This window comes from Mesoplodon mirus (genome assembly GCF_964341445.2).
Source record: "Mesoplodon mirus genome assembly, chromosome: 20".
Lineage (NCBI taxonomy): Eukaryota > Metazoa > Chordata > Mammalia > Artiodactyla > Ziphiidae > Mesoplodon > Mesoplodon mirus.
In genome coordinates, this window is record NC_138996.1 from 11,055,826 (window position 1) to 11,081,047 (window position 25,222).

Genomic DNA, 25,222 nt, shown 5'->3' on the forward strand with positions numbered 1-25,222 from the left:
TTGTTATGCGTGGGCTTTCTCTAGTTGCAGCGAGCGGGGGCTACTCTTCGTTGCGGTGCATGGGATTCTCATTGTGGTGGCTTCTCTTGTTGCGGAGCACAGGCTCTAAGTGTGTGGGCTTCAGTAGTTGTGGCATGTGGGCTCAGTAGTTGTGGCTCGCATGCTCTAGATTGCAGGCTCAGTAGTTGTGGTGCACGGGCTTAGTTGCTCTGCAGCATGTGGGATCTTCCCGGACCAGGGCTCGAACCCGTGTCCCCTGCACTGGCAAGCGGTTTCTTAACCACTGTGTCACCAGAGAATTCCCTATTCTTTCATTCTCTCTCAATTTTACTATCATAAATATATATTACTATAATGAAGTGGAAGAGTATTCTGTAAAAGTCATACTAACCAGAACATAGGTGTTGAAACTACAAGTCTAAGTTCAACCTTCTCTGGTATCATTCCCTGTCCTTATTATGCTATTTTACTTATGCTTTCTCACTTGGTGCTCACTCCTCAATACAATGTAATGTAACGAGACCACCCAGTCTAGCTTCTGCTGGGAATCCTCCATTAAAACAGTTGCCATAGAGATTACTAATGACCCGCTTGTTGTTAAATCCAAAAAGCAGTTTGAGTCATGTAAAACTACTCTAACACGCTGTTGACCACACTTCCCTTCTTTAAAACATCTACTCTTCAACTTCAATCATATCATTTACCTCTGGTTTCCCTCATATCTTTTTGTCTACTTTTATAAGTCCCTTCATCTGGATCCTTACTTCTTCACTTAAATGCTTCCATGGGCTTCAATTCTGGTTGTTTTTCCTTCTCATCATTAATATTCACCCCCACCTCTGTATCTCGTTCTTTTCTGGTGCCTTATTTATACCTATATAAAAAAGATGGCTCTGAAACCCACACCTCTCTCGCATGACCTAAACTAAATATAACGGGCTATTTGGGGTCTTCTGTGGTTTCATACAAATTTTAGGATTATTTGTTCCACTTCTGTGGAAAATGCATGAGTATTCTGATAGGGATTGGACTGAATCTGTAGATTGCCTTGGTTAGTGGTATGGACATTTTAACAATATTAATTCTTCCAATGCATAAGCATGGTATATCTTTCCATTTATTGGTGTTCTCTTCAATTTCTTTATCAATGTCTTACAGCTTTCAGAGTACAGGTTTATTCATCTCCCTTCATTAAATTTATTCCCATGTATTTTTTCTTTTTGATGCAATTGTAAATGGGATTGTTTTCTTGATTTCTTTTTCTGATATTTCATTATTAGTGTATAGAAATGCAACAGATTTCTGTATATTAATTTTGTATCCTTCAGCTTTACTGAATTCATTAGTTCTAATAGCTTTTTGGTGGAGTCTGTAGGGTTTTCTATGTTATCCTGCCATCTGTAAATAGTGACCATTTTAGTTCTCCCCTTCCAATGTGGATGCATATCATTTCTTTTTAATTACTATGGTTAGGACTTCCAATACTGTGTTGAATAAAAGTGGTGAGAGGGGGCATCCTTGTCTTATTCCTGGTCTTAGAGGAAAAGCTTTTAGCTTTTCATCATTGAGTATGATGTTAGCTGTGGGTTTGTCATAAATGGCCTTTAATACATAAGTGAAGGAGATTAAGAGGTATGAACTACCAGTTATAAAATAAGTAAGTCACAGGGATGCAATGTACAACACAGGGAATACAGTCAATATAATGTAATTATATGGTTTGTAATGTATAAAAATATAGAATCACTATATTGTACACCTGAAAATAATATGATATTGTAAGACAAGTATACTTCAATCAATCAATCACTCAATCAACTGGACATTTCTCCTGGATATGCCCTGATGCAGACGTGCTCTCCTTCTCCTTCACTGCCCCACCAAGTCTGTGCTACCACTATATCCAATCTGTTATCTAATTTTTTCTTCTGCCACCTCAGTTATGTCTTTAAAAAAAAAAAGAAATCCTACATGGTCATAATTATACTTCTCATTATTTCCTATATAAGTTTCTTGCAACAGCTTCCTATGACTTCCTATAGTCATGGTGTCCTAATTATTATACAGGTAATTTCCAAAAACAGAGTATATACATGCTCTATCAATCTCCCAAGCTCCAGTCCCTCTATTTCTTACTACTGCTTATAGTTTCAGTAAGATACTCAAATACAATATGAGTTCTCTCTTTCCCTCTTATGCACTTGGAAAGTTCTTTGAGTTGTCACTTACTATTCTTCCCTTCTGTCTAAAGGAATAGGTAGGTTAACACTTCTTTTACTCAATGTCATTCTTTGGCATCTAACAACACAATGAATCACTTGTTTATACTTCTCTCTTTAAGAAACTTCCCCTCAGCCAAAATACTTTGTTTTTCTCTTCCCTAAAAAGCATTCCTATTCTTCTTTTTTTCTCGGCTGAAAATTTCTGAAAAAGTCATTTTCACTTAATACTTTCAGTTTCTCACAATTCACCTCTCCTTAATACCATGTAGTCTAGTTCTACACCCAAAATTTAACTGAAATCTACTTCTTGAAAGTTACAAATTGCTTCCAAGCCAGCCTTTCTCTACTGGGTTTCCAAGAGAGAATTAAACCCTACAGAAAGTTATTTAAAATATGTTCACAATTCTCTTAGACATGGTATGTAGCTGGTGCTATTTTCCATAAATGATTCACCAGTTTCCAGAACACTGTATGATCTAATTTCTATATTAATCCCTTATTTCATTTTCCTGGTGGTGAGCCTGCCTCCCTGATCAAACCCTAACTGATACAGACTTACTTCTTTCTTATCATATCCTGCCCTGATTATACAGGTCCTGCTGGTTCTGCCAACTTAAGATCATATAGATTAATCTTCAGGAGACAAGTCCCTATTTTTCCTGTTCCTAACCCCCCTATTCACAAAAGACTATGAGGCATTAAGACCAAAAAATTAATTCACAGGAGAGCATCTGTTCATCTGAGACAACTAAAATTTTTAATAACAAGTACATTATTTTAATACTCTTTTTATTATAAGTAAATAAATTCATATAAATAAAATTAAATCTAAAAGTAAAGAATAAAAAATTACCTTTGCCTAAGGTGTATGGTATACGGTTTCTCATCTATTGGAATAATATAGGATACCTGTTCCTAGAGAATCCAGAACAACTGAGAGTGAAGACAAATGTAATAGAAGAAATGAAACAACAATTTTACATCAACTAATCCCTCCATATAATGCTTAAAATGTCTCAGACTATGTGTGATTTAAAATCTGCAATAATATATTAAAAATTATAATATTTATTATATTATCCATTCTTACTATATCCACAAAAACAAGCCCAATCTAAGGAGTTGTATAGCACTAGAAATCTATATGTGACTGAATTTTAAACTCGTCTAAAAGAAGAGGCAATGTGCCATGCTGTAATGCCTACTCAGGTAGCATCATTGGGATAATAAGGTACTCTACATCAGTGAAGCTTAACTTAATCCATTAGGCACAAAAATTATTTATTTTAACCATTTTCCTGAAATGTACGGCCTGATTCCTATATTTTTAAACAGAAGACCCTTGAACAAAATTTGGCATCGTTTTTTTACTCCATCCCAGTTATTCTCAGGTTAAAACATGGATGGCAATGAGTTGCAATATCAGTTGGTCAGTGAACCTAAGTGATGAGATTTTATCTTGCAAAAGAGAACATGTGAAAAGCCAGAGTTAGAACATCATTAAAAAGAAAACTTAGTTAAAGCATATAAAACCCAAAAAGACACAAATACCACAACACAAAAAAAGATAAGCCTTTCCAGATCTGTGAAAATAAGAAGCAACAAGGAGACATTACAAATCAAAAAATAATAAGGCAAGTTGTTAAAAGGTCTAGTAAATGATCAAAAATGAAACAGGAAGGTTAACATCACTGGTGTTATGAAGTCAAGTGGACACCATGTACCTGTTGCTATGATGTGATGAGAAGAGCATACCTCTACGGTAATCTTCCCTACAACTCATAACCTCAGTCTAATCATGATAAAACATCAGAGAAATCCAAATTGAGGGACATTCTACAACATATCTGACCGATATTCTTTAAAAATAACAAGGTCATGAAACAGAATAACAGAGCAAAGGAGACTGGGGAGACATAACAACTAACAGCAATGTAGTATCCTGAATTAGATCCTGGAACAGGAAAAGAACACTAGTGGAAAAACTGGTGAAATCTAAATAAATCCTACAGTGTGTTAATAGTAAGGTATCAATGTTAGTTTTTTAGTTTTGATAAATGTAATGTATCAACATGGTTATGTAAGATATTAACTTCAGGGGAAACTGAGTGAACATATATGGGAATTCAAGGTAGCATCTTCGCAAATTCTTCATTAATCTAAAATCATTCCAAAATTTTAAAAGGTTTTTTTAAGTAAAACCAGAAATAAATTGAAGAAAGAAGCAAAACAGCAAAAATACCAAACATAGGATACTGATACTGAAGCAGCAACATGTCCTAGCTGTAAAATTTACATGAGTGAAAAAAAATTCCCCTTAGAGATCTGAATGTAATAACTGAACAGAGATGCTGGAGAATTTTTATCACTTTCTAAAGGGGACCTGATGCATAGGTCCCCCAAAGTAGTTCTGGGATGAATATTTTTCTCAAAATGAAAACATAATAATTATTAAGATATTAGTATACCAGATATACTCCCACTAACTATACTGTGAGAGATAGCATGACATGCATTCTCTCTGCAGACTATGTACAGAAAATTAGCTAGATCTTTAAAGAATGTAGAGGGGTTGATCAATGGAGGCCATAAGAGAATTTATTGAATAATACCAGCAAATATGTTTTAATTTTTAATAACAGACTTTCAATGATTAAGAAATCCGATCCCTTCTGGAACTTTTATTTGTAAAGTGTTACAATAATTTCAACACTTTCAGAAAACACTTTTCCTGTTCACTCACTCATATGGTTCTAAAATCAATCCTCTTCAATGGAACAGGATAGAAAGTCCAGAGATAAACCCACGCACCTGTAGTCACCTAATCTATGACAATGTGGACAATGGAGAAGAGACAGTCTCTTCAATAAGTGGTGCTGGGAAAACTGGACAGCTACATATAAAAGAATGAAATTAGGACATTCTCTAACACCATACACAAAAATAAAATCAAAATGGATTAAAGACCTAAAAGTAAGACCGGACACTATAAAACTCTGAGAGGAAAATAGAGGCAGAACACTCTTTGACATAAATCGCAGCAATATCTTTTTGATCCACCTCCTACAGTAATGAAAATAAAAACAAAAAAAACCTAAATGGGACCTAATTAAACTTAAAAGCTTTTGCACAGCAAAGAAAACCATAAATGAAACAAAAAGACAACCCACAGAATGGGAGAAAATATTTGCAAACAAAGCAACCGACAAGGGATTAATTGCCAAAATATACGAACAGCTCGTGCAGCTTTATATCAAAACAACAAAAGACCCAATCAAAAAATGGGTGGAAGACCTAAATAGACCTTTCTCCAAAGAATACATACAGATGGCAAAGAGACACATGAAAAGATGCTCAACAACACTAATTATTAGAGAAATGCAAATCAAAACTACAATGAGGTATCACCTCACACCAGTCAGAATGGCCATCATCAAAAAATCTACAAACAATAAATGCTGGAGAGGGTGTGGAGAAAAGGGAACCCTCCCACACTGTTGGTGGGAATGTAAATTGGTACAGCCACTATGGAGAACAGTATGGAAGTTCCTTAAAAAACTAAAAATAGAGCTACCATATGACCCAGCAATCCCAGTCCTGGGCATATATCCAGAGAAAACCATAATTCAAAAAGATACATGCACCCCAATGTTCGTTGCAGCCCTATTTACAATAGCCAGGACATGGAAGCAACCTAAATATCCATCAATGGATGAATGGATAAAGATGTGGTACGTATATACAATGGAATATTACTCAGCCATAAAAAAGAACGAAATAATGCCATTTGCAGTGACATGGATAGACCTAGAGATTGTCATACTGAGTGAAGTAAATCAGACAGAGAAAAACAAATACCATATGATATTGCTTATATGTGGAATCTAAAAAAATGGTACAAATGAACTTATTTACAAAACAGAGAGTCCCAAATATAGAAGACAAACTTATGGTTACCAAGGAGGAAGTGGGGGATAAATTGGGAGCTTGGTATTGACATATACAAACTACTATATATAAAATAGATAACTAATAAGAACCCACTGTATAGCACAGGGAACGTTACTCAATACTCTGTAATGACTGATATGGGAAAAGAATCTAAAAAAAGAGAGGACATATGTATAACTGATTCACTTTGCTGTACAGCAGAAAATAACACATTTTAAATCAACTATACTCCAATAAAAATTAATTTTCAAAAAAAATCATAGGATTCCAGGAAAAAAAATATAACTCATCTTCACAAAACATATTTTAGTAAAGGTCTGGAAACCCTGCAGACCTTTAAGCATTGGGAGTCTCAGAAGAAGTAGATTTATCTGAATTTACAGTGACCTACATTGAGACTTTAACTTTCTGTTTAATAAAAACTATGGACTAGTCAATTAGTGTCAGGTTTCCTAGAAGCAGGGTCTGAAATGAGGATACTTTTGTCAGTGCTTTATTTAGGGAGCACTCTCTGGAGGAACCTACAAGGAAGTAAGAGAAGCAAAATAGGGAGGAAGATAAAGCTAAAGAAAATATGATTTCAGGGCTTCCCTGGTGGCACAGTGGTTGAGAGTCCGCCCGCCAATGCAGGGGACACGGGTTTGTCCCCCAGTCCAGGAGGATCCTGCATGCCATGGAGCGGCTGGGCCTGTGAGCCATGGCCGCTGGGCCTGTGCGTCCGGAGCCTGTGCTCTGCAACAGGAGAGGCCACAACAGTGAGAGGCCCGCATACCGCAAAAAAAAAAAAGAAAAGAAAAGAAAATATGATTTCAGGTAAATGCTAGCCTTAGCCTGATACTTCGGGGAAACTCTAGAGTAAAAATTGTGCCTCAGAGTCTTTCCCACCTGAGACAGTGGATCTGGGCTTTTAGATCCATGTAAAAATTAGGCACTGGCTGAAGGGTTACCCTGGGGGATGGGGTCGAGTAACTCCCAGGCAGCTCAATAACTGAAAGGCAATTCTCCAGAGAAGGTTACTAATTCTTGCAGTAGTATCTCAAGAGCCAGGGAACCAACAACCCAAACTGAAATTATAAAGGAATTCTGGCCAGGGACTGGGGGTTGAAAATTATAGCTGAAAAGTTCCCAAACCTGAAAAAGAAACAGAAATTCAGATGCAGGAAGCACAGAGGACCCCAAACAAGATGAACCCAAAGAGACTACATCAAGACATATATGATAATTAAAATGGCAAAAGGTTAAGATAAAAGGAGAATTTGAAAGGCAGCAAGAGAAAGATAATTGGGAGATTGGGATTGATATATATACACTAATATGTATAAAATACATAACTAATTTTTAAAAAGAGAGAGAAAGGTAGAGTCATACACAAGGGAACTCCCATAAGGCTATCAGCTGATTATTCTGTGGAAACCTTGTGAGCCAAAAGGGAGTGACAAGATATATTCAAAGTCCTGAAAAGGAAAACCTGCAAACTAGGATACTCTACAGAGCAAAATTATCATTTAGAATTGGAGGAGAGATAAAGAACTTCTTAGACAAGCAAAAATTAAAAGAGTTCATCAATATTAAACATAACATAAATGTTAAAGGGTCTTCTCTAAGTGAAAAAGAAAGGCTGTAATCAGAAGTAAGAATCTACATGAAAGGAAAACTCCCACTAGTAAAGGTAAATATACAGTAAAGGCTGAGGATCAACAACTTAACTAAGCTAGCATGAAGACTGAAAAACAAAAAACTGTAAAATCAAACATAACTACAATAATCAGTAGTGGGATAAACATGAAGATGTAAAATATGACAACAATAATAAAAAATGTGGGGGAGGGAGTAAAAAAATGTAGCTCTTTAAGAATGTGTTTGAACTTAAAGGACTACCTGTTTAAAACAAGTAGATAGAGTTATAGGTCAACATATATGAGATCAAGGATCAAGGTCACAACAAATCAAAAAACTACAACAGATACACAAAAACTACAGCAAAAGGAACACAAACATAACACTAAAGAAAATCATCAAACCACAAGGGAAGAAACAAAAAAAAGAAGAAATACAGAGAACAACTACAAAAAGAACCAGAAAACAAGTAACAAAAGGGCAATAAATACATATCTATCAATAATTACTTTAAATGTCAATGGATTAAATGGTCCAATCAAAAGACATAAGGTGGATAACTATATTAAAAAAAACAGGACCCATCTATATGCTGCTTACAAGAGAATTGCTTCAGAGCTAAAGACACACACAGACTGAAAGTGAAGGGATGGAAATAGATATTTCATGCACATAGTGACAACAAGAAAGTGGGGGGTAGCAATTCTCATATCAGACAAAATAGACCTTAAAACAAAGTCTAAAACAAAAGACAAAGAAGGGCATTATATAATGATAAAGGGATCAATACAAGAAGAGGATATTACACTGATTAACATATATGCACCCAATACCTGCATTGGGTGCATATGTTTTTATATAAATTTTAAATATTTTATTATTTTATATTTATATAAATATACAAAAAGCAAACATTAACAGACATAAAGGGAGAAATTAACAATAATATAATAATAGTAGGGGACTTTAACACCTCACTTACATCAATGAACAGGTCATCCAGACAGAAAAAATAAGGGAACAGTGGCCTTAAATGGCATAATAACCAGTTGGACTTAATAGATACCTACAGGAAATTCTATCCAAAATCATCAGAATACACATTCTTTTCAAGCACAGATGGAACGTTCTCCAGGACAGATCACACACTAGGCCATAAAACAAATTTCAACAATTTAAGGATAAAAATTAAATCAAGCATTTTTTCTGACCACAATGTTATGAAATTAGAAATCAATTACAGGAAGAAAAATGAGAAAAGCACAAACGCATGGAGACTAAACAATATGCTACTAAAAAACCAATGGGGGGCTTCCCTGGTGGCGCAGTGGTTGAGAGTCCACCTGCTGATGCAGGGGACACGGGTTTGTGCCCCGGTCTGGGAAGATCCCACGTGCCGTGGAGCAGCTAGGCCCGTGAGCCATGGCCGCTGAGCCTGCGCGTCCGGAGCCTGTGCTCCGCAACGGGAGAGGCCACAACAGTGAGAGGCCCGCATACCGCAAAAAAAAAACAATGGGTCAATGGAGAAATCAAAGAGAAATCAGAAAATACCTCAATACAAATGAAAATAAAAACATAACTTTCCAAAATCTACAGGATGTGGCAAAAGCAGTTCTAAAAAGGAAGTTTATAGAAATACAAGCCGACCTCAAAAAATATGAAAAACATCAAACAAACAACCTAACCTACCATCTAAAGGAATTAGAAAAAGAAGGACAAATAAAGACCAAAGTTAGCAGAAGGAATGAAATAATAAAGATCATAGAGGGAATAAATAGAGATCAAAAAAAGAAAAGAAAAGAAAGGATCAAGGAACCAAGAGCTGGTGTTTTTAAAGATAAAAAATTGATGAACTTTTAGCCAGGCTCATCAAGAAAACAAGAGGAGACCCAAATAAACAAAATCAGGCATGAAAGAGGTGAAATAACAATCAATATCACAGAGATACAAAAAATCATAAGAGAGAAGGAATACTACAGTTATATGCCAACAAACTCAACAATCTAGAAGAAATGGACAAATTTCTAGAAACATACAAGCTTCCGAGACTGAGTCAGGAAGAAACAGACAATGTGAACAGACAGATCACTATTGGTGAAATTGGATTTGTAATTTTAAAGAACTTCCAGCAAGCAGAAATCCAGGATCAGATGGCTTCACAGGGGAATTCTACCAAACATACAGAGAAGAGTTAATACCTAACCTTCTCAAACTATTCCAAAAAATTGAAAAGGATGGAACACTCACAAATTAATTCTACAAGACCATCATCACCCTGATACCAAAACCAAACACACTACCAAAAAGAAAATTACACCCCAATACTGCTGATGAATATGATGCAAAAATCCTCAACAAAATATAAACAAACCAAACACAATATACAGAAAGGATCAAACACCATGATCAAGTAAAATTTAGTCCAGGGATGCAAGGATGGTTCAATATTTGAAAATCAATCAATCTGATACACCACATTAACAAAAGGAAGCATAAAAATCACATATTCACCTCAATTAATGCATAAAATTCATCTGACAAAATTCAACATCTATTCATGATAAAAACTCTCAGCAAAGTTGATATAGAGAGAACATAAAGGCATCCAAATTGGAAGGGAGGAAGTAAAACTGTCACTATTTGAAGATGATATGATACTATATAAAGAAACCTTTAAGTCTCCACCAAAAAACTATTAGAATAAATGAATTCAGTAAAGTTGCAGGACACAAAATTAACATACAGAAATCTGTTGCTTTTCTACACACTAATAATAAACTATCATAAAGAGAAAGCAAGAAAACAATTGTTTAAAATTGCATCAAAAAGAATAAAATACCTAAGAATAAATGTAACCAAGGAGGTGAAAACGCTCTGAAAATTATAAAAGATTGTTGAAGGAAACTGAAGACGATATGAAGAAATGGAAAGTTATCCTGTGTTCTTGGGTTAGAAGAATTAATATTGTTAAAATGTCCATATTACTCAAAGTAATCCAGAGATTTAATGTAATCCTTATCAAAATACCCATGACATTCTTCACAGAACTAGAACAAATAATCCTAAAATTTATATGGAACCACAAAAGACACCAAATAGCCAAAGCAATCTTGAGAAAGAAGAACAGAGTGGGAAGTATCATGCTCCCTGACTTCAAGCTGTACTACAAACCTACATTAATCAAAACAGCATGGTACTGGCACAAAAACAGACACATAGATCAATGCATGAGAGCAGCCCAGAAATAAACCCATGAACTTACAGTTAATTACAACAAAGGAGGCAAGAAATAATGGAGAAAAGACAGTCTCTTCAATAAGTGGTGTTGGGAAAACTGGACAGCTACATGTAAAAGAATGAAATTAGAATATTTCCTTACACCATATAGAAAAGTAAACTCAAAATGGATTAAAGACCTCAATGTAAGACTGGAAACCATAAAATTTTTAGAAGAGAACATAGGCAGAACACTCTTTGATGTAAATTATAGCAATATTTTTCAAATCTGTCTCCTAAGGTAAAAGAAACGAAAGCAAAAATAAACAAATGGACCCTAATTAAACTTAAAAGCTTTTGCACAGCAATGGAAACCATCAACAAAATGGAAAAACAACTAGTAAATGGGAGAAAATATTTGCAAATGATACAAGCGATAAGGGATTAATATCTAACATATATAAACAGCTCACACAACCCAATAGCAAAAAAAAAAAAACCAAACAACCCAATCAAAAAACAGGCAGAAGACCTGAACAGACATTTTCCAAAAATGGCCTACAGATGGCCAACAGGCACATGAAAAAATGTTCAACATCACTAATCATCAGAAAAATGCAACTCAAAACCACAATGAGATATCATTGTTATACACTCAATGTTACAGACATTCGTTTTATTTTTTATATTACACATATAAGTGATAACACAGAGAATTTGTCTTTACCTTACTGACTTATTTCTGTAAGCATAATACCCTCTAAGTCCATCTGCTTTGTTGCAAATGTCAGAACGTCATTCTTTTTATGGTTGAATAATATTCCATTGTATGTATATGTATGTGTGTGTGTATATATCTTTATCCCTTCATCTGTTGGTGGACACTTAGGTTGCTTCCATATCTTGGCTATTGTAAATAATGCTGCTAAGAACATTGGGGTGCATGTAACTTTTCGAATTAGCATTTTCAGGGGTTTTTTGGGATATGTATACAGAAGTGGAATTGCTTAATTATATGGTAGTTCTATTTTCAGTTTTTCTGAGGAATCTCCAACTGTATTCCATGGTGATTGTACCATGTATACAAACAGAAACAGACTCACAGATATAGAGAACAAATTAGTGGCTTCCAGTGGGGAGAAGGAAGTGGGGAGGGGCAGGATAAGGGTATGGAATTAAAAAGTACAAATTACTATGTATAAAATAAGTAAGCAACAAGATTATATTGTACAACACAGGGATATGTGACCATTATTTTGTAATAACTTTAAATGGAGTATAATCTATAAAAATATTGAATCACTATGTTGTACACCTGAAACTAATATATTATTAACCAACTATACTGCAATTTAAAAATCAGTCAATCAATCAATCAGGGGATGTAAGGTACACATAGGGAATATAGTCAATAATACTGTAACAAACAAAAATGAGATATCACCTCACTCTTGTCAGAATGGCTATCATCAAAAAGTCTACAAATAACAAATGTTGGCAAGGATATGGAGAAAAGGGAATACTTGTACACTGTTGGTGGGAATGTAACTTGGTGCAGACACTGTGGAACACAGTCGGAGGTTCCTCAAAAAAACTAAAAATAGAACTACTGTATGATCCAGCAATTCCACTTCAGGTATATATCTGGAAAAAACAAAACACTAATTTGAAAGGATACATGCACCCCAATGTTCATAGCAGCACCATTTACAATAGTCAAGACGTGGAAGCAACCCAAGTGCCCATCAACTGATGACTGGATTAAGAAGATGTAGTATATATATATATATATATATATATATATATATATATATATATACACAATGGAATATAACTCAGCCATAAAAAAGAATGAAATTCTGCCATTTGCAGCCATAAGGATGAACCTAGAGAATATTATGCTTATGAAATAAGTCACAGAAAGAAAATACTTATGATATCACTTACATGTGGAATCTAAAATATATAAATGAATGTATATGCAAAACAGAAATAGACTCACAGATATAGAAAACAAACTTGTGGTTACCTAGGGGAGAGGGAAACAGCTAGGGACAAATTAGGGATATGGGATTAACAGATACAAACCTAGGGGAGAGGGAAACAGGTAGGGACAAATTAGGGATATGGGATTAACAGACACAAACTCCTATATGTAAAATAGATAAGCAACAGGATATACTGTATAGCATAGGAAATTATAGCCATTATCTTATAATAACCTATAATGGAGGACAATTTGTAAAAATACTGAATCACTATGCTGTACATCTGAAACTAATACAATATTGTAAAACAACTATACTTCAGTAAATAAATATATACATATATACCAGGATGAATAAATTTTTAAAAATAATTATAATTGTATACCAACTTTGTAGGGTAACAGATGGTAACTGGACTTATTGTGGTAATCTGAAAATACTGGTAAAAAAATACTGAATCACTGCATTGTACACCTGAAACTAATATAATATTATATACTAATTATAGCCCAATAAATATGTTAAAAATAATAATAGGTTAAAAAATTAAAATGGGCAAATAGTTTAATAGACATTTCACCAAAAAGGTATTTAGATAGCTAGTAGGTCATGAAAGATGCTCTACAGCATTTTTCATTAGAGAAATGCAAATATAAGCTAAAATGAGGTATCAGTACACACCTGTTAGAATAAATTTAATCAAAACAGACAACATCAGGTGTTGACAAGTATGTGGAAAAACTGAATCATCATATATTGCTGATGGGAAATGTAAACTAATAAGTCACTATGGAAAATAGTGTGGCAGTTTATTACTATGATAAGCATAAACCTACCATACGACACAGCAATTTCACTTCTAAGAATCTACCCAAGAGAAAGAAAACTATATGTCCATACACAAATATTCATAGCAGAATGACTCAAAATAGTCAATATCTGAAAACAATCTTGAATTTAACTGGTAAATGGATAAACAAAATGTGTTATCCACATCTATTAAAAAATAAAAAATTTATGAAGTATTGATGAATGTTGCAAAATGGATAATCTTAAGTGAAAGAAGCTCAATCCAAAGTCCTGCATATCACATATTTCATTTTTATGAAATGTCTAGAAAATGCAAAATTATAGAAACACAAAACAGATCAGCAGTTGCCAAGGGCTGGGGATGGAAGCAGAGGAAAACTGCACATAGGCAGGAAGGAACTTAAGGCAATCAAAATGTTCTAAAACTGGATTGTGGTAATGTTTACATAATTCTATTCATGTACTAATGATCATTGAGTTGTACACTGACAATGGGTGAATTCTGTGGTGTATACGTTATACTTCATTAAAACTGGTAAAAATAAAGTGTTATCAAAAGATTGGCCACTTATAAGCAAGGCTTGCTTTTTTGTATTTCTTTTTTTATCTCCTAAGGCTCTTAGCATGTAGTTATGCACACAAGTCCAGAGAAATATCTGTAAAATAAATCAATGAATAGGATGAAATATTGCCCTTTCTAACAAAATTAATAGAAGAAAGGGTTTATATTCTCTGAGAACTGGTAGGTACAAGGGTAGAGACTGAGGAAGCAGGTTTTAGTTAAAACAGATTCTCCTTAACCATTTTGGAGAAAATTATTCTCTTCATTTGAATCATCTAGATACCATTCAGATAATACCCTAATTCTTTTACATTATATTCTCTCTTTGTACTTTAAAAAATGGTTTTACCATCAGGAAATGACAAATGTTAGACAAATTAGAACATTCTGATTTATATGTTTGCTTTTACCATCAAAACTTTAAATTCCTTATCAATAGTAATATTGGTTAGTTATATTCATACTATAATGGAATTGATGTATTTCACTGCTATGTAATAAAAAAAAAAGAAATTTCATATAACAACATTATGGAAAATCTCTTACATTTTCTACTTTTGAATTATCACTTGTATTTGCTTGGATTTTCTCTGGAAATATAATTTGTAGAAATGAATTTTGAAAACCTGAAGAAAGAAAAAAACCAGTTAATAACTGTGCTTTAAACTTGACTAAATATTTGTTCAGGTTCTTTTATAAGACTTGCTTATGCAAATATGAGTCATCACTGTGTACTCCTATAGAAATCTTGAAAACACTTTGTTTAAAAACAGATAAGATAGCTATGAAACACTAAAAGGGGGCATGGGGAGGTATTCAACTTATACAAAATTTGCTGTTCCTGAAGAAAAGTCAACAAATGAATTAAAAAATATCAAATATATACTTCAAGAAGACTTTCCTGAAATAAAAGATTTGAAACAATAGACTAGAAAGTACACTGCATTTCAGGAATAACTGATAACAATTAATTAAAACTGAGACATATTCTACTAAACTTATTGGATGTCTAAGATAAAGAAAGAATCCTATGGGCATATGAGCAAAAAGGAAAAGTGAAAATCATATTGGGCATAAGAAGAGAAAAGCAGGTTGGCTTGAGATTCTTTAAAAACATTATTCAATGTTAAAAAACTGAAGAACTATGTCTTTAAAAAAATATTCAGGAAAAGAAAGTGTGGACCCAAGAATTTTATACCCAGCAAAACTGTCATTCAAATATACAGGCAAGGGACAGCTATTTACAAGCAAAAAATCAAGGAAAATAGTTCACAAGTGCCTGTCACAAAAGGCAGACAAACTTCTCCCAATAAAGGCATCAATAGAGTTGAGGTAAAAGGCCTAGCTGTGAGCATTAAAATAAACTTAAATATAGAATATAGGCCAAAACAATGGTGGGAATCATCACTATTTAATAGGATGCAAGTGTTATAAACTATGATGATAAAGACATAACAACATATTCAATAATGTCAGGAAGGGTAGCAGAAGAAGAGAATTACCATATGTGAATACTGTTTTCCTTAAATTTATTGCAGTGTGGTTCCCAAAAATGTTAAAAAGCTGAAAATAAAGTGGTAAAAGTAGAAACATATTGTTTAATGGTATAAAAGCACTAAGATTTTTTAAAGCTATAGTCATATAATAAAGAGGAGAGCACGAGGTGGAAAGAAGTAGTAAGAAATAAATTTCCTTACACTCACAGTGAGGAATCCCTAGTTACTACCTAAATTAAAAATTAAATCTATTATATAAAACAGATTATAAATATTCCAAATTAAGAAAAAAAAAGAGCATACAAACACAAGGCATCCAGAAAATAAATGAAAAAGTCACAGATTTTTATGGTGAAAAACATTTATCAAAAAAAAAGCATGAAATCAGAAAAGTATGATATAAATAAGAAGCACTAAGATTAAATATCTCAGTCATATCAGTAAATGTGAGTAGGATGAAGTGACCAACCTAAAGAAAAATTCTCATACTGGAGACAGACTCTTATCAGCCCAGAGGCAGGACCAGAGTAATCTATGAACAAACTTTACCTCATTAGTTTTCACCCATATATTCACCTTCCCAGTTTGCTGCCCTTGGAAGCCTAAAACTGCCTTCCTGTGTCTGTCACTTCTCTACAAATTTAATGTTTTCTGTTGAAGATAAGCTGGAACTCAAAGCTGCCATTTTGAGTTACTTTTGGTTTAAGTTTCTCCCATGATGCATGCTGTATGCATTAATAAGCTATTTTTCTGTTATCAAAAAAAAAAAGAAAGAAAAATTCTCAGATTGGATCCACAAAATCAAAACCCAATTACTCAGACCTTTGGTGGAATATTAAACACTGGCTTTAAACTAATAATGATTTTTTTTTTTTTTTTTTGGCTGCGTTGGGTTGCGTCATGTGGGATCTTCATTGCAGCATGCAGGATCTTTCATTGTGACACTCGGGCCCTTAGTTGCAGCGTGCAGGCTGCTCTATAGCTGTGGCATGTGGATTTTCTATCTCTAGTTTTGGCGCTCGGGCTCCAGAGTGCATGGGCTCTGTAGTTTAGGGCACATGGGCTCTCTAGCTGCGGCATGCGGGATCAGTAGTTGTGGCTCATGGGCTTAGCTGCCCCATGGCATGTGGGATCTTAGTTCCCCAACCAGGGATCGAAGCCATGTCAGCTGCATTGGAAGGTGGATTCTTTACCACTGGGCCACTGAAGAAGTCCCCTAATGATGATTTCTGAGTACCTAAAATAAGACTGTGGTCCACTTCAGGAAAAGATATATGATTAGCAGAAGAAGTCAGGTGATGAATGTAAGTTATTAGGTTCACATCTATGAACACACTCATGGGTCTACAAGTTCATCCTATCATAATCTGCCCAATTACGGAACAGTGTGTCAAAACAGATATAATCAGTAACTTGTGGAATGCCCATCTTGTCTCCCCGACCCATAGAATGAGGATTGTTATGGTAGGGAGGGCCAAATGGAAACCTCTGAATATCACCTGCACCATCACCAAAACATTAAACCAAAAATCCTTCTGTACCAAGAAAGTATATACAAGGGCAATGATTTCTGTTATTTTACTTGTTTGATCTGCGCAAATGATAGATAAGCAATAGAGAATGACAATGAGTTGTCTTAAGTGTAATCAGGTAATGATTGCAATAACTAATATTGTTCCAAATATGGTCTCTTTACTGAACCAAATCAACACAGGCATTGGCACCTGTATGTAGCCATTCATAGAAAAAGGTGCTGTTTTCTCTATCCCAATAAGCAGGATATGCTAGGAGCAAGTTTCCATTTTTGCTTAGTAGTGATGACAGTATACCTTCACCAATCATATTGCCTCAGATGCCTCAGATCTTTATCATCTGGTTCTTCTTCTACCTGGACCCTAAAAATCTCACTGTCTGTGGTAGATAGAATAATGACCCCAAAGATGTCCTTTTGGACTGCTGGGACAGACATTCTGCTGCCTAGACCAAACACCACAGTGGTATTTTCAATAGAATACTCTTCCGGTATAGTTCCCACAGTGTCACTAGATATTCTTCCCTGCGTTGTGACCCTAGCCACATTGTAGCATCTATGTAGCATCTAAACCTGTCTCTTTGGTACTTTCTAAGGTTTTGTGATCCTAACATTCCTTTGTATGTGATATTATATATCTGGAAAACCCAAAAGAATCATCATAACTATTATTTTAAAAAGAGGATTTAGTAATGTGACTAGAAACAAAACACATAAACCAATCATTTTCCTATACACAAATAAAATAGTTAGAAAATAACCATTTACAATAACAACAAAAAGTGTAAAATACCCATGTAAATAAATTCCTAAAGGAATATATAAGTTAAATTTAAAAAAAACTTTAAATTCTAAAATGGTTCATAAAAATAGTCAAATAAATTGAAAGCTATATTCAGTTCTTGGAATATAAAGATAGCAATTTTCTTTAAATTACTTTATAAATTTTATGAAATCCAATGGAAAAGTCCACAGGACTTTTTTGAAACAACATAAGATGATTCTAAAGTTCACATGCTCAAAAAAAAAAAAAAAATAGAAATTGACCAAAATTTTCTGACAAAGAAAATTAGAGGGACGTAAGCTAGAAATAGAAGGAAATTGCCTTAACTAGAAAATGTACCAAAAAGCAAACATTAAAAATTGTAAATTATGAAATACTACAGAGAAATTCAAATAAAACTAGGTAACAAAGTCTATTATCACTGCCATTTTCAAAAATGTTCTGAATGCCCTAGTTAATATGATAAAATGATAACAAGAAAGAAGGGCATAAATGTTAGAAAGGAAGAAACAATATGTCATTATTTGCAAATGATATATCTACTTAAAAGTACTTAGAGAATCAATAGAAAAACTCTAAACTACTATAATTAAATCAACTGAAATAGGCATCATCAAAAAAAATTAATGAAATAGGATATATAAAAAGGTAGGCTTTCAAATCACTGGGGGAAATATAGTCAATGGATAGTGGCAGGAAGACTGAATATCCATTTGAAAAGTAATTAAGTTGGATCCATACATATGTATATATATATAAAGAATAAATAAAATTTATTTATATGTTTCTTATATAATATGTACATAAATACATATATATTCAAAATCGATTAAGATTCAAAGCCCAGAAGTCTTAAAGGAAAAGATAAACATATTTGCATACATAGAAATCTTTTAAAAATCTTTAAAGATGTAGGAAAGACTGGAAGAAAATACAAAGTATAAAAGCCAAAGGATTGGGCTTCCCTGGTGGTGCAGTGGTTGAGAGTCGGCCTGCCGATGCAGGGGACATGGGTTCGTGCCCCAGTACGGGAGGATCCCACATGCCGTGGAGCGGCTGGGCCCGTGAGCCATGGCCGCTGAGCCTGCGCGTCCGGAGCCTGTGCTCCGCAACGGGAGGAGCCACAACAGTGAGAGGCCCGTGTACCGCAAAAAAAAAAAAAAGCCAAAGGATTAACATCCATAATATGATTTATGATTAAAGGTGGCTAACTCACTACATGTTTACCTCTTCTCTCAGTGAAAACCCTCTAAAAGTAGACAAAGGAAAGGTGCTATCAACAGCTAAGAGGTCTCAAACAATTTTCTGGAAGATAAGCTAACGATGGAAGTGTGATCATTGTTGAGAGATTCTAGAAAAGCTCTAAAACAGAAATCAGATGTGATAGATACAATAGAAAGTATTCTTTCCCATTGGTATACTTCTTAGGAACTAACTCTAGACTTAGCCATGTAACTTAATTTGGTCAATTAGGTAATAGCAAATGTAACAGAAGCAAACCTGAAAAGTGCTTGTGCACTGTGGCTTGCCCTCTCACTGCCTTGGAATCCTGAAACCACATGTAAACAAGCCTGAGCTGGCCTACAGGAGGGTGAGAGACTGTGTGAAAGGGAGCCAAGGGACCCTAGCTGAACACAGTCCAACAGACAGACCAGTGCGTGAGACCATCTGGATCATCCAGCTGCCAACCAACTCAGGAGCTGATGACAGATCCAGGAAAGAGCACCGATGAGCCACAGATTACCTAAGCCAGTCCAAACCAGAACAACAGCCCCACCAGCCCATAGAATCACGTGCTAGAACAGAGGCTGATGAAGGTGAAGTTCTGTTTTAAATAGGGCTCACTGAGAAGATGGCATCTGGGCAAAGAACTGACAGAGGTGAGGAGGGGAACAAATGAATATCTTTGGCAGACCATCCCAGGAAGAAAAAGTATCAAGCGTAAAGGTCTTTGGGAGGAACTGCCTGGCATGTTTGAAAAGCAGCAAGGGAGCTACTGTGGCTGGAGTAGCATGAGCAGTGAGGAAGAGAGTAAGGGGTGAGGCCAGAGAGGAGACAAGCTGCTGAGATCCTGTAGGGCATTACAGGTCAGAGTTAGCACTTTAATTTTTATTCTTGGTGAGATAAGAAACCATTGAAAGATTTTGAGCAGAGGGCGGACATGAGTTGACTTAGATTTTAACAAGAAAACTTCATGTTGAGAATAGGCTGAAGGATGGTGTGTTAGTAATCTATTGCTGCATAACAAATTATCCCAAAATTTAGCAGCTTAAAATAGTGAACATTTATTAATCACTAGTGTCCTTAGGTCAGGTATCTGGGCACAGCTTAACTGAATGCCCCTGGCTCAGTGTTTCTCACAAAGCTACAGTCAAATTGTAGGCCAGGGCTGCAACCATTTCAAGGCTTGACTGGCATAGGATCCACTTCAAAGCTCATGCACTTAGCTGTTGGCAGGCGTTGGGTCTTTCCAGGCTGTTAATGAGAAAGCTCAGTTCCATGCCACACAGGCCTCTCCATAACATGACAACTTGCTTCCCTCAGAACAAGGGCTCAGAAAAAGAGAGACTGAAAGCGGGCACCCAGGACAAAAGACACAGTCTTTCTGTATCTGAATCTCACAAGAGACATCCCATCATCCTGACCACGTTTTATTCACTAGAAACAAACCATAAAACACAGCTCACTCCGCCTGCCGACGCAGGGGACACGGGTTCGTGCCCCGGTCCGGGAAGATCCCACGTGCCGTGGAGCAGCTGGGCCCGTGAGCCATGGCCGCTGAGCCTGCGCGTCCGGAGCCTGTGCTCTGCAACGGGAGAGGCCACGACAGTGAGAGGCCCGGGTACTCCCCTACAAAAAAAAAGCAGCAAGAGAAAAACAATTTGTTATGTACAAGGGAACTCCCATAAGACTATCAGTGGATTTTTCAGCAGAAACCTTGCAGGCCAGAATGGAGTGGGATAGTATATTCAATGTACTGAAAGAAAGAAAATTCCACCTAAGGATACCATACCCAGCAAAGCTGTCCTTCAGAATTGAAGGAGAGATAAAGAATTTCCTAAAAAAAGTTAGAGTCCATCACCACTAGAATGGCCTCACAAGAAATGTTAAAGAGAGTTCTTCGTACTGAAACAAAAAGACACTAATTTTAAAAACTAAACATATCCTTACCATATGATCCAGCAATAGCACTCCTTGGTATTTACCCAAAGGAGCTGAAAACTTACGTCCACACAAAAACTTGCACACAGATATTTATGGTAGCTTTGTTCATACCTGTCAAAACTTGAAAGCAACCAAGATGTCTTTTAGTAGGTAAATGGATAAGTAAACTGGTATATACAGACAATGGAATATCCCTCACTGCTAAAAAGAAATAAGCTATGCAGCCCTGGAAAGACATGGAAGAACCATAAATGCATATTACTAAGTGAAAGAAGCCAATCTGAAAAAGGCAACATACTGTAAGATTCCAACTATATGACATTCTGGAAAAGGTAAAACTATGGAGACAGTAAAAAGATCAGTGGTTGCCAGGACTTAGGGGAAAGGGAGAGATGAATAGATGAAGCACAGAGGATTTTTAGGGCTGCAAAACTACTCTGGGGGATACATGTCATTATATATTTGTCAAATTCCATAGAATGTAAAACACCAAGAGTGAACCCTAAGGTAAACTATAGATTTGGGGTGATAATGATGTACCAGTGTGGGATCATCAATTCTAACACACATACCACTGTGGAGCAGGATGTCTATAGCAGAGATTGTACATGTGTGGGGACAGGGGTATGTGAGAAATCTCTGTACCTTTCTCTCAGTTTTGCTATGAACCTGAAACACTCTAAAAAATGAAGTTTATTCGTTTTTAAAATGGTTGAAGATGGTAAATTTTATGTTTTGTATATTTTACCACAATTTAAAATAATTTTAAAACAAAGGTATAAAGAAGATGTGGCACATATATACAATGGAATATTACTCAGCCATAAAAAGAAACAAAACTGAATTATTTGTAGTGAGGTGGATGGACCTAGAGTCTGTCATACAGAGTGAAATAAGTCAGAAAGAGAAAAACAAATACCATATGCTAACACATATGTATGGAATCTAAAAAAAAATATATTGGTTCTGAAGAACCTAGGGGCAGGACAGAAATATAGACGCAGACGTAGAAAATGGACTTGAGGACACGGGGAGGGGGAAGGGTAAGCTGGGACGAAGTGAGAGAGTGGCATTGACATATATACACTACCAAATGTGAAACAGGGAGATCAGCTCAGTGCTTTGCGACCACCTAGAGGGGTGGGATAGGGAGGGTGGGAGGGAAACACAAGAGGGAGGAGATATGGGGATATACGTATATGCATAGCTGATTCACTTTGTTATAAAGCAGAAACTGACACACCTTTGTAAAGCAATTATACTCCAGTAAAGATGTTAAAAAAGAAAAAAACAAAGGTAATGCATTAAAAAAAAGCAGATGGGTAAAATACCCATTAAAGTTCAAAATAGACCAATGGATTTTAACATAACATATTAAGAAAAATTCATTGATATGTTTTAGATTCCACATTGCAACTAAACTTTACCATTTATCAAGTGTGCATTTGGCGCAGTATCCAAAGAGGAATACTGGTAGTTACCTGAAAAGGCTCATAAACTACTCCCTTTTCCAACTACATAAGCTGGATTTTTTTCATATACTTCAAACAAAACATTTGGCAACACACTGAATGCAGAAGTAGATATGAGAATCTAGCTGTCATCTATTAAACCAAACCTTAAAGAGATTCACAAAAATGTAAAACAATGCCACTCTAAATTCTTTATTTTGGAAAATACAGTTTTTATTTTTTAAATGTGTTACGTTAACATATAATAGGTCTATTACTGTAATTGAGCGGGACCCTATGGGGCTTTCCCAGGACAGAACCCCCACCCACCCACCCAATGTCCTCTGCCTGCCTCTTGTCTGTAGAAAAACTTTAGTCAAAGAATACATTCAATCAGAGAAGTGAAAAAAAATGCAGAACCAAAGGAAAGCAGTCAAACAAGACAAAATAATAACAGTTTAGCCACTAAACAAAGTCAAGGACCTTTAGTTCCTCTTCAAGAGCTATAGATAATATTCTGAGCCATGTCCTTTGAGCTGTTTTTCAGACACTGAAACCCTCACCAGGTGGGAGAAGTTAACTACATGATGACCAGACTGCAGCCAAGACATAAGCTGCTCCATCTTGCACAATTCCAAGAACTGGCCTCAAGGAAATGGGAACCAACCCTGGAACTGAAGATTAACTGAATTTAATCAAGATGACACTGATCAGACCACCACATGACCAATTTCATGATTGTGGGAGCTGACTGTGGTGTTCTGCAGGTCGTAGCCCCCTCCCTCTGCCTATACATCCCTGAAACTCCCCTTTCAAAGCTCTTGCCCCCTGATCAACAACTAAGCTGGGTTTTGGACACGCATCTACCTTCTCCCCAGGTGGCCAGCCTCCTGAATGAAGCAACCTTTCCTTTCCTACCAATACCTGTCTCTCGAGTACTGGCTTTCGAGCCACGAGCAGCCAAACCTGAGTTCAGTAACATTACTGTTGTTTTTTAACGAATTCATAAAAATTCTTAAATTTCTACATTAATTTCTAATATGACAAATACTGACGAATATAAGCAAAACATAAAAGCTGAGAACTTCAATAAGTTACATTTTTGTTCATTTCTTTGCTGTAAGAAACATTCCGAAAAGTTTCAGAAACACTGTATTTAAATGTTGCAGGTGTTATGGTGAAGGTGTGTCTCCCCCCACAGCTTTCCTATTGAAGCCCTAACCCCCAATGTGATGGTATTTAGCAATGGGATCTTTGGGAGGTAATCAGGGTTAGATGAGATCATGAAGATGGATCTCTCACGATGGGTTTCACGCCTTTGTAAGAAGAGACAAGTGAGTTTGCTCTTTCTCTCTGCTCACAAAGAAGAGGTCACGTGAGTACACAGCAAGAAGGGAACGGTCTACTAGCCAGGAAGAGAGACCTCACCAGAGCCCCACTAGGAGAGCACCCTGATTTCAGGCTTCCTGCCTCCAGAACTGAGAAAATAAATCTCTGTTGTTTAAGCCACCCGGTCTAGGGTATTTTGTGGGGGGAACGGGGGGTGCCGTCCGAGTTCAGCAGTGTAGCATGTAACAGCAAAATGACTGGAAACAATCCGATAGTCCTTTAATGAGAACTGGCTGATAAATTGTGGTACCTCCAAGCCACAGAACACTATGCAGATGGGGGAGGAGAAGACAAGATATTCCATGTACTGACACAGAATGGGAAGATTCAGAACAGTGTATAAAAAGGGAAGGAAAATAAGAACATATCTTAAAATTTTACTTGCATCTAAATCCCTCCTTAATATATTTTAAAATTTTGAGGATTCTCTGTAACCGTTCCCCGTATTGTCACAATGTCAGCAATCGAATATTTTTTTGGTGTTGCAGGACAAGTTATTGAATGCAGGACAAATTATACTGGAACAGATGATATCTGAGGAGACGCAGTTTTCTGGAGTTTGAGTAGAGTTCATGAAGTTTCTGGGGTGCTTCTGAGCGCAAGAAATTGAGGTAGTTTTGTGAGTGCCTAACAGACCTACAAAAAATGGCTGCCCCAAACCCAGATTCAGAGAGTCAGAGAATCAGAGATTTAGTCCTTGAGCTTATTAAAAGTATCTTCCTCTCTCGTGAGTCAGTTCTGTATCCCTACGGAGCGCCTAAAAACGGCCCGCTTTCCTGACTGGCAAAAGAAACCTAAAAGCAGGGAAGGGCGCCGAGTTTTCAATCGAGTCGAGGCGCAGTTTGACCCAAGCAGGTACGCGTGGGAAGAAGGAAAAGAAAAATCTTCCTCCTCCCCCTACCGGAGTAACAAACAGGGCACCCTCGGGCTTACCGGGTCTTGACGTTAGCAAGCCACGGAGCCCCGCTAGCAACATCATTAGGCGGAACATTTCGTGACCCCTGCCTTCCAGCGGAGACTTGAGCCCTACTGCCGTTGGC

The 25,222-nt window shown here is 36.1% G+C and overlaps 1 protein-coding gene across 4 annotated transcripts in view; it reads right to left on the reverse strand.

Annotated features, from left to right (window-relative positions):
• LOC309795811 (disintegrin and metalloproteinase domain-containing protein 32-like) overlaps positions 1 to 25,222 on the reverse strand; it is a 184,154-nt gene extending 158,932 nt beyond the window's left edge. For all 4 annotated transcript variants that reach the window (XR_014292368.1, XR_014292369.1, XR_014292370.1 and 1 more), the window contains exons 1-3: positions 25,116 to 25,222; positions 14,913 to 14,992; positions 3,076 to 3,137 (exon numbers count right to left, since the gene is read on the reverse strand). Coding sequence is in view for 1 of the 4 variants with exons in the window: in XM_082608583.1 (XP_082464709.1) it covers positions 3,076 to 3,137; positions 14,913 to 14,992; positions 25,116 to 25,173 (200 nt within the window). In the remaining 3 variants the exon portion in view is untranslated. The remainder of the gene's footprint in view (positions 1 to 3,075; positions 3,138 to 14,912; positions 14,993 to 25,115) is intronic.